At 37.5% G+C, this 9,475-nt stretch overlaps 3 protein-coding genes across 5 annotated transcripts; all 3 read right to left on the bottom strand.

Moving 5' to 3' along the window:
- Positions 1 to 3,248: 3,248 nt before the first annotated feature.
- Positions 3,249 to 4,746, bottom strand: LOC108842245 (V-type proton ATPase subunit c1). Its single transcript, XM_018615103.2, has 3 exons — positions 4,521 to 4,746; positions 3,782 to 4,067; positions 3,249 to 3,698 (listed from the first exon to the last, which is right to left on the bottom strand). Exons 1-3 carry the CDS (start codon positions 4,594 to 4,596, stop codon positions 3,566 to 3,568), a joined length of 495 nt encoding a protein of 164 aa, XP_018470605.1. The 5' UTR covers positions 4,597 to 4,746; the 3' UTR covers positions 3,249 to 3,565.
- A 181-nt stretch (positions 4,747 to 4,927) lies between these two features.
- LOC130503196 (probable ribosome-binding factor A, chloroplastic) lies at positions 4,928 to 6,479 on the bottom strand. Of its 3 annotated transcripts, none has more exons than XM_056997884.1 (4): positions 5,989 to 6,479; positions 5,549 to 5,722; positions 5,256 to 5,437; positions 4,928 to 5,137 (listed from the first exon to the last, which is right to left on the bottom strand). In XM_056997884.1, the coding sequence occupies exons 1-3, from the start codon at positions 6,328 to 6,330 to the stop codon at positions 5,306 to 5,308; spliced, it is 648 nt and encodes a 215-aa protein (XP_056853864.1). In that variant the 5' UTR covers positions 6,331 to 6,479; the 3' UTR covers positions 4,928 to 5,137; positions 5,256 to 5,305. The 3 variants fall into 3 exon arrangements, with proteins under 3 accessions (XP_056853864.1, XP_056853865.1, XP_056853866.1); XM_056997885.1 differs by having other exon boundaries at positions 4,928 to 5,142; XM_056997886.1 differs by having other exon boundaries at positions 4,928 to 5,170.
- Positions 6,480 to 6,559: 80 nt separating this feature from the next.
- Positions 6,560 to 8,541, bottom strand: LOC130503194 (amidophosphoribosyltransferase 2, chloroplastic). Its single transcript, XM_056997883.1, has one exon. The coding sequence runs from the start codon at positions 8,451 to 8,453 to the stop codon at positions 6,762 to 6,764; it is 1,692 nt and encodes a 563-aa protein (XP_056853863.1). The 5' UTR covers positions 8,454 to 8,541; the 3' UTR covers positions 6,560 to 6,761.
- Between the last annotated feature and the right edge of the window lie 934 nt (positions 8,542 to 9,475).

The following is a 9,475-nucleotide window of genomic DNA, read 5'->3' on the forward strand; positions in this document are numbered from 1 at the left end:
CCAGGTTCATTGGGGACAAAAGGAACACTTTTAACAACCTAAACTGCATAATCTATGATATTTTCTATGCACTTGAGATTAATCTTATATTATTGTGGTGGCAACAACACCCTTCCTGGTAGACGTAAATCTGTCCCTGGTTCTTCTATATATATCCCTCTTTTTATTTTAAAAAAACACTAAATAAATAATCGCATTTATCATATAATTAGTTAATGATACTCATAATGAGTCATCAAAATATTAATCACGAGATGATGATTTAGTGGCAGATAAAATTTGAGTTTGAGTTGGTAAGCAATTTGCATTCGAAAACACTTAATTACACCCTCTTTTCTTTGATAATAAGAGTCACTTTTGATTTTTTTTTCAAAATAAGTGTTGTTCTACAATTGCAATATAATTTTATACATTAAATCTAATTTTTATTTTTTTGAACAATCAATACTTTTTAATTTAAATTGTTCTTATTTAATCATACATTAAATATATATATATATATATATATATATATATATATAATATATAATATATATATATATATATATATAAGTCAATTATACAAATTTCTTACTCTCCATAAAAAAGTGTCAAATTGAGACTTATTTTAAAACGGAAAAAGTTTTATATTGTATGACCATACAAATATGAATTTATTACTTATGATTTATTTAATACCCTGAAAAGTTTTATCCCGTATATTACACCTTCACTTTTAGAAATTAATCCGAGTTATCGCAACTGCCAACGTACAAAACATAGCACTTAATTACGTGAGGTATGATTTGGAGACTTGTCATGTGATTGTGCTAGTAAAATCAAGGCTACGCAATGACTTTGTGACTCTTGATAATCATAGCTCTTAATTACGTGGTGTATGATTTGGAGATTCATTGTCATGTGGTTGTGCTAGTAAAATCAAGACTATGCAATGATTTTGATTTTTTGACACTCTTAATAAATGAATATGATTGAAAAGACATACTTCCTATCTTTTATAATAAGTGTCGTTTTAACCAACTTTTTCTTGTTACAAAAATGTATTTTTAAAATTTCAATGCAAATTATATTTACTTTCGGCTAAAAACTAATTATAACTGCATTGATTTTATAAATATTTATATTTATCTTAAATACTATTTGTCAAAGATATGTAATTAATAATAATTTACATATATTTCTATCATTTTTTAATTTATGTGAAAAATATCAAAGTGATACTTATTTAAAAACGGATGGAGTACATAGAAACACTATAAATTAATACCCGATAAATTAATAAATTTTATAAATTAATATTTTTTTTCGTCTCAAATTGGGTAGGTGTAAAAGATGACATTTGATAGGATAGTAATATTTTTGAAAATTTTTTAGACAAATATATGGTCCCACTAAAATCATAAATTAATAATATCATATATATAAGTTTTATATAAACATACAGAACCTTTTTTATTGTTTATCTTTCTTTAGAATAAATTTTATTTATAATCTTATCCAACTAGAATTTTCTGAAATAGAAAATTTTATTATAAAGACCGTTTTATGCTAATGTGTGTTTTATAAGAAATTTTTCTATTTTTATAGGAAAATATAGATCAATGTCAATGGAAATAATTTTTTTTTCTTTTGAAAATAAAACAGTTCTGTTATATAAGTATGAACTGAAACAGACTCGCATATATTGCCCTAACAGAGGTCCCAAAGGACGAGGTCTTGGTTCGTGGCTAGTTCTATTTGTGGCTTGTTCTCTTGTTCTTACAACTTATACACAATAATTATACTGATTTCGAGTACAAAATCACCATAATCCAGACTCTTTTTTTCTGAGCCAATTTTCAAATAATTATACCAAAATCGCGGTGGTGAAGCTCCGCCAAGCACTTTTCCGGTGAGTACTCGGCCGCTCCGGCCGCGTTTTCAAACATGGGTACTACCATCTTTTTTTTTTTTTTTTGAACTACACCATCTATCTATTTGTGGCCCTGCATTAAATGTTAAAGCAATTAAACAAGTTTATACTACATATATTAGAAAAATAATTGCGAAAGTGAAAGGTTACAAAGTTCCAAAAAGATTTATACACGTGAAACATCTTGCATATCGATCAATGGTGTATATCCCAACTAGAAATGGTCCAAGTCAATCACAGAGAAAATAGATAATAATTCTCTCAAGACTGATTTTCCAATAGTATTAAAAATGTAATAGATGTTTTTCATTAAAGTTATTATTTATTTTGTTATAATTATATATAATTTCTAATAACTATCAATGAATTATATTTAATAATTCAAATTTTTCTACTTGATGATTTAAAATGTTCAACCCTTTATCAAAAATAATAGATTTTAAAAGTCAACCATTTATTAATATCAAGTACCAGTTATCTTAAAAATCTTTCTCTGTGTAATAAAAATAAATCTACAAAAATTTATCATGGAACCGAGTAACGGAGTAAGTAACCATAAACTATTAGTCGTGCGATTTTAAACATGCATGGTATCACATTCATCGACCAAGAGCCGGTTTATCACCGAAGAGACGATGATACAACCGGAGCCAATAGTGGAAACTCCAATGAAAATAACGCAAGCAACCGGAGGCAAAGTCAGCCGTCCACCTTAAAGAAGATGCGATGCCTAACTATGGGTCTGAGATTTCTCGCATCACTTCCTCTGTGTAAGATTAAAAAGAGAGAACATAGCAGAAGGAGAGAGAAATCGTTCCGAGAAAATGTTCAAAGCAATACTTTATTGATAAGTATTACTCCCTCTGTTTCATAATAGACGAAGTTTTAGGAAGTTTTGATGTTTCAAAATAGATGATGTTTTCATCTTTCAATGTAACTTTTTACTTTATCAAAAACTGTGTAACCAATGATATTCTATAGTGTATTTTTTAATTGGTTAAATAGTTTTAAATTTATATTTTAAACATAGCTTTTAAAATAAAAACAAGTTTCTTAATAATTGTGCATAACCTAAAATTTCAAGTATTATGGAACAGAGAGAATATATTTTTATATAAGTAGTAAACTCTACAGGAACCTCATCAACACATACCTTAGTAAGAAAAATTACATCAAAACATGTGTTAAAGCTGATGTTTAACTTCTTTATATTTTAAACTTTGATCACAAAAACTTTTAAAATGAATGGAAAAAGAAAAACACAAACGTAACGTTTTCTACGAAATGGATTGAGAAAGCAAACTTCTTTACAGACAAATGTATTTTTTTTTGTAAATCAAAACAAATAAATGTTATTTAAACTTACTCAGGACAATACAAAAATACAGAAACATACCAAGCTCCTGGGAGCTCTTTATTACAGAACCGAACGATAAGAGAACCCCTACAAACCCGAAAGCAAACCACCGAAAGAGAAAAGGGGACGACGAATAGGTGGGTTTGTTTCCGGAACAAAGATTCAAGAATCCAGTAAATCTGAAGGTTTGCCGATGATAAATACTAAAGAAGGAAAGAACAAAAACGCACACAGAACGAAAAGGAAGTAACAATCTCTCATTCTCAGAACGATGGCAAATCTTGTGGGTCACATTCTCATTCAGCTCTAGACTGGCCAGCTCTAGAGGAGAGGATGATTCCTACAATAAGCCCGTAAAGAGCAAGCGCTTCTGCGAAGATAAGGATAAGAATCATACCAACAAAGAGCTTAGGCTGCTGAGCATTTGCCCTGGACGAAAACGAAAACACAAATGCACAAGTCAATCACCAACGTTACATATACATTAATTTTGTTAAGAAGAGAGAACAAACCTGACACCGGCATCACCGACGATCCCAATGGCCATTCCAGCGGAAAGACCAGCAAGACCACAAGCAAGACCAGAGGAGAGGTGAGCGTATCCATCGAAGAGGTAGTAAGACTTAGCCTTGGGGTTAATACCGGTACTGATGATAACAGCAATAATCAAACCGTAAATACCCAAGACACCAGCCATAACCACAGGGACAATGGACTTCATGACCAACTCTGGCCTCATCACTCCCATAGACGCCACACCAACACCACTCTTTGCCGTTCCATAAGCAGCTCCCATACCTATCCACTCCAACGAACATTCAACAGATTCAAAACGTCATCTCCAGAAAATCAACAAAATCCAATTGGATCCCAATAAGATCACTCGAACCTAGAGCTTCGTATTGTCAATAAATCAGATAATGCAAAAACAATAATTGAACTGAATCTCATCACAATCAGAAGATCGTAAGTCAAATGCAAACCACATCTAATACAATCACATATCCATTTGTGCACGGTCCAATGTGAAGAATCACAGCTTCCTTATATATCCAACTTCTAATACAATCCACAGATTCATTTGATCCAACCTAAAATACTCATTCGTTAAATGAATCATACAAGCGATCGGCGTAATTTACTAGGCCGATCCTCAAGCAACTGAACAGGGATGCAGATCAATCGGATTAGGGCTACAATTTGAAACGAAACAGAACGGAATGATGCGAAGAGAGAAATAAAAGGAATTACAGGAGAAGACGAGTGCGGCTGCAGCGCCGAGGAAGCCGAAGAAAGGAGCTGTTTCATCGCCGCTGAAGGTAGACATGTTGAATTTTTATTTTTATTTTTGGATTTGGATCTGAAATCTGAGAATCGAGTCGACGATTGAAATCTGGCGAGAGATGGAGCAGCGTGGATATCGCTGCGTGTTTTTATTTATTTAATTTTTGTTTTTTTTTTCTCTTTCAGATGAGTGGAAGGGAACTACGTAGCTTGTTCTTTTTAACAACAGAGACGACGACCACGTCCTTTTGGGCCTGGGCCTAAATGTGATTCACTTAAGAAGCCCACCATCAAATATGTCAGCTTATATCAAAGCTAAACAGTTGTCCAATCCGGTTCAGTTTTGGCATTTCAATTTGTACTTTGGAAGGAAATGAATTTCAAATCGGTTCTTCTTCTACTAGCAGAGCCAATACAAAAATACAAAAACAAAAAAACATTTCACTGGAGAGATATTGATTCCAAGGACCATATAAGCTCTCAGGATCTATGCTTCAGGCATGAGTCACGTGAGCTGTATATATCGGTGTTCATCTTCTCTAGTTCTCAATTCGAGGCCATCAACATCTTCCTTATAGTCTTGTCTAAGCTTCACAGAAAACATGAAAAAGGATTACCTATAGAATTAACTGATTAGAATATTCTTGTTGCACCAATGTGAATGATCTCTCTCTTAAATGAGTTGAAACTATGACGACTCACCAGGGGAAAATCTTCAAGTAATATGCGTACTAAAAACTGTTTGAGACCATTTACTTTACATAGATGATGTCTTCGTCGGGGTCATCCACGCCCCATTCTTGATCATCCTCTGGTGAATCAGATGTTTCTGGCCCTCCTTCGCTTCCTTTCTCAGCTTTAATTTTGTCTAGTATCGCTATTACCTGAATCAATCTCCAAATTTCAGTTTCTTGCGATGGTTTATTATAAACGAAGATCAGACAAAAACTTGAGACAGTTGCTTGACAAGTCGAAAGATATAGTAGAAGCCTTACTCTGCTTCCTCTTTCCATGGATTCATCCTCAATGAATCTGACCTCAGGCGTCAGTCTCAACTTCATTCGCTTCCCGAGCTCACTCCTAACGTACTTAGCTTTCGATTTCAACCCTGCAATCGCAACGTCTTTCCCTCTATCATCTCCAAACACTGATACATATACCTTCACAATCTACAAAACCCAAACAGTAAGAAATATCTCTAAGTAACATCCCACATGAACAACTTGCAAAAACACAGCCTAGTCACGGATCATAAAACACATCATATGAATTGCTTACGTCAAGATCTAAGTGTAGTCAAAATTCAGACAAAGCAGGAAAAAGGAAATACAGTTCTGGAATCAAAAAAAAATCGAAAGACACTAACTTTCTACCTCATCCACATGGAATTACATATAAATTACATGTACAGGAGTGGGCAGTTAGGGGCTCTTACCTGCAAATCGTTGGAGACCTCGACATCGCTGATGGTGGTGAGAGAAGAGAGGTATCGGTCGGCTCCAAGAGCTGCTTCAGGCAACACGGCGTGTTGCAATACAGTGTCTGTGAGAAGCATGTCGGAGAGCTCCCTCATTATCTGCTTAGCCACCATCTTTACCCGCCTCGGGTTCGCCATACACTTTACGCTCCTCTGGCGCACGGATAGGTTCGTACGGAGGCTACCCGGAGCCGTTGATTGCGGGAAGTGGAAACCCTGCGTCTTTGAACGTACGGTGGAGATTGGAGGATGGAGGGGGAAGAATAAGCGAGACTGGTGCGCATGGAACACGTTAGCCATCGCCACTGCGGATCCTTAATCTCTTGATTCCTCTGTTCTGAGTTTATCGGTTGGAGAAGAAAGTAGTAACGAGACAAGAACAATATCCACTAGAGATGTATCTCAGGGTGTATCTGTAATTTACAATCAACGCTGACGTGGAAGAGTTTAATCCACGTAAACCGATACCGGTTTGAGTTGAAACCGAAGTAACCACGATTTTCAAAACTCAGCTTAAGAAATTTGCAAATGAGACAAAAGAACAAAACACTTTCAAAGATTCACCAGACAAGAACAACCCTCTTGTCCACTCCATCTCATACTTCAAAATAATAATAGTAAACAAGCAGTAATTAGGTCAAATGGATCAAAGTTCAACAAGTTTTTCGTCATCATATAACTCCATTAGTACCCAAAAATGTTTTCACGCACGCGCGCATCGAACTCGCGACCTATCGAACCCAACCTCCTTCAATGTTGTTAATCCCTCCAACGAGACCATCGTCGATAAAGTCCCCACCTCCTCGCTTCACCTTATCCTCCGTGGGCTTCACCGGATAGTTCCCTGTGAAACACGCATAGCAGAAGGTTTTCGAATCTTCTTCCCCCAAATGTTTCTTCAACGTCTCAAACGACAAGAAGGCAAGAGAGTCGCTTCCGATGTAATCCCTAACTTCATCAACACTCATCCTATTCGATATCAACTCCTCGGAGCTAGGCGTGTCCACACCGTAGTAACAAGATGCAATGATAGGAGGACTCGCGATCCTCATGTGAACCTCTTTGGCACCAGCTTCTCTCAAGAGACGCACGATCTTGGACGAAGTCGTTCCTCTAACGATGGAGTCATCCACAACAACAACTCTCTTCCCTTCCAAAACTCCACGGACGGGAGACAGCTTCAGCTTCACTCCAAAGTCTCTGATCTTCTGAGAGGGTTCAATAAACGTCCTCCCAACGTAATGAGACCTAATCAACCCTTGCTGAAACGCAACCCCGGATTTAGCAGCGTATCCCAGCGCCGCCACGACGCCAGAGTCAGGCACAGCGATCACGACATCGCAATCAACAGGCGACTCAGTGGCTAATATCTCACCGAAAACATGCCTAGACTCATACACAGACCGACCAAACACGATCGAGTTCGGTAACGAGAAGTAAATATGTTCGAAAATACACTGCTTCGGCTCGGGGTGAGGCATCAAACACTGAGACTTAACACCATCTTTATCAACAACCAAAACCTCACCAGGATAAACCTCTCTCTCATAAGTCGCCTCGATCAAATCAAGCGCGCAAGTCTCCGACGCAAACACAACAGCTCCGTTACTTCTCCTACCCATCACCAAGGGTCTAAACCCATGCGGGTCACGAACAGCCACAAGCTTATCCTCGGTAACAAACACCATCGAGTACGCACCTTGAAGCTTCTCGCAAGCATCAACAATCCTCATGAAGAAAGGTCTCGCTTTGGAGATAGCAATCAAATGAAGCACGACCTCGGTGTCAGAGCTGGTGTTGAAGATCGAACCGTTCTCCTCTAGCTCGGCTCTCAGCTTCGTGTAGTTAACCAAGTTCCCGTTGTGCGCGACCCCCACGGAGCCGAAGCGGTACCCGGCGACGAACGGCTGGACGTTTTTGAGCATGGAGGAGCCGGCGGTGGAGTAGCGGACGTGGCCGATGGCGATGTCGCCTGGTAACTGGTCGAGTTTGGACTCGTTGAAAACCTCGGAGACGAGACCGACGCCTGTTATGGTCTGGAGGACCTTGTCTTTGCTGACGGTCACGATTCCCGCGCCTTCTTGGCCTCGGTGCTGGAGCGCGTGGAGAGCTAAGTAGCAGAGGCGTGAGGCTTCCGAGTCGCCGTAGATTCCGACAACGCCGCACTCCTCACGAGGCTTCTCGTCGTAGTCGTCATCGTTGTTGTCTGAGAGGGGGGCGAGAGGGTGGTTTGCGTTTCTGGAGGAAGAGACTCTATGCGAGAGAAGGGAAGGAGAGGAGGAAGAGAGGGAAGCGGGGTGAGGAGAGAGGGAGGTTGTGGGTTTGATGAGACTACGGAGGGAACGGAGAGGCAGCGGCTTAGAGGGCTTGTTGGGTTTAGCATTGAGAGAGAGGGACGGTGAGAAGCTAGAAGTGGCCGCCATGGATGAAGATGATGATGGTGGAGGTTTGTGAAAGAAATGGCTCTTTTAGGTTTTTTTATTTTTAATTTTGTTTTTAAGGGTCAAATTGGGGAAAGGGTTTTATGAATGAGTATGTAAAGCACACGTCAGTGAAGTGACCGCCTCACCCTCGACCTCGAGTATCTTTACCCTTCGTCTTTAATTCTTTGCCCTTTGATATTTCAGTGGAGAATCTCTATTTTATTCGAGGTGGGTCCCTTATTTGTATTGATCTTTGTGGAATGTTTATTTTTGTGGCTTACAAAAATAGCTCAAATTGCAAATTTCAAATTGAAAATTGCAAAACGAACCGGATATGGTTTGAGTCGGTCGAACCTACAAACTGTTTCAAATAGTTTCACGAAGGGATATGTTTGTTTGGTATTATGTTCTCTACCATTTCTAAGACTTGATGTTCATTCTTGGTAGTATTGACTATTGAGTAAGGATGACCCCGTTCACTGACATATATTGTAGTTAACTTTTATTTTTCTTTCATATCCAAAAATAGAGAGGAATAAATGGAAAGTAAAAGGGCCTTTAGCATACAATGTATCCTCCTCCTGATTCATTCCCATAAAAAGCGATTTTGTCCACCAAACGTGTCAAAATCAAGAATATAAGGCCTGGCAAAATTTTAGAGCAAGCAATTTTACTTTCCTAAATCAAATGATATGGGCTTTCTCAACGGTCGTGACAGCCTGCTTCTGATATTCTGAAAGATGCAAACTAAAGACAACAAATAAAAATTGCAAGAATCAAAATATTTGTTTTGTTTACCTTATTTATCTCCTCCTCATTTAATGTATAATTTATTGTTTTGTTAAAAAAATATAATTTATTCTAACTGTAAGATTCTTTTCATAGATTTTAGTTGATACTCTGCAAGTAAAATCTATCTTATTAAAAACAATAAAAGAATTGGTATTAAAGAATTAATATGTGCGGATATTTACTTCATTGCATTCAAAAATCTACTGCTATTGATTTTCTTCAACAAAACA

This window comes from Raphanus sativus, unplaced genomic scaffold (assembly GCF_000801105.2).
Source record: "Raphanus sativus cultivar WK10039 unplaced genomic scaffold, ASM80110v3 Scaffold0855, whole genome shotgun sequence".
Lineage (NCBI taxonomy): Eukaryota > Viridiplantae > Streptophyta > Magnoliopsida > Brassicales > Brassicaceae > Raphanus > Raphanus sativus.

Excerpts from the sequence above, each read along its gene's own strand:
- LOC130503196 (XM_056997884.1), bottom strand. The coding sequence starts at position 6,330 with ATGGCTAACGTGTTCCATGCGCACCAGTCTCGCTTATTCTTCCCCCTC. Across the intron at positions 5,723-5,988 it reads AGGTCTCCAACGATTTGCAG|ATTGTGAAGGTATATGTATC; the intron begins GTAAGAGCCCCT and ends TGGGTTTTGTAG. Across the intron at positions 5,438-5,548 it reads CCATGGAAAGAGGAAGCAGA|GTAATAGCGATACTAGACAA; the intron begins GTAAGGCTTCTA and ends AGATTGATTCAG.
- LOC130503194 (XM_056997883.1), bottom strand. The coding sequence starts at position 8,453 with ATGGCGGCCACTTCTAGCTTCTCACCGTCCCTCTCTCTCAATGCTAAA.
- LOC108842245 (XM_018615103.2), bottom strand. The coding sequence starts at position 4,596 with ATGTCTACCTTCAGCGGCGATGAAACAGCTCCTTTCTTCGGCTTCCTC. Across the intron at positions 4,068-4,520 it reads AGCCGCACTCGTCTTCTCCT|GTATGGGAGCTGCTTATGGA; the intron begins GTAATTCCTTTT and ends TGGAGTGGATAG. Across the intron at positions 3,699-3,781 it reads GTCGGTGATGCCGGTGTCAG|GGCAAATGCTCAGCAGCCTA; the intron begins GTTTGTTCTCTC and ends GTTTTCGTCCAG.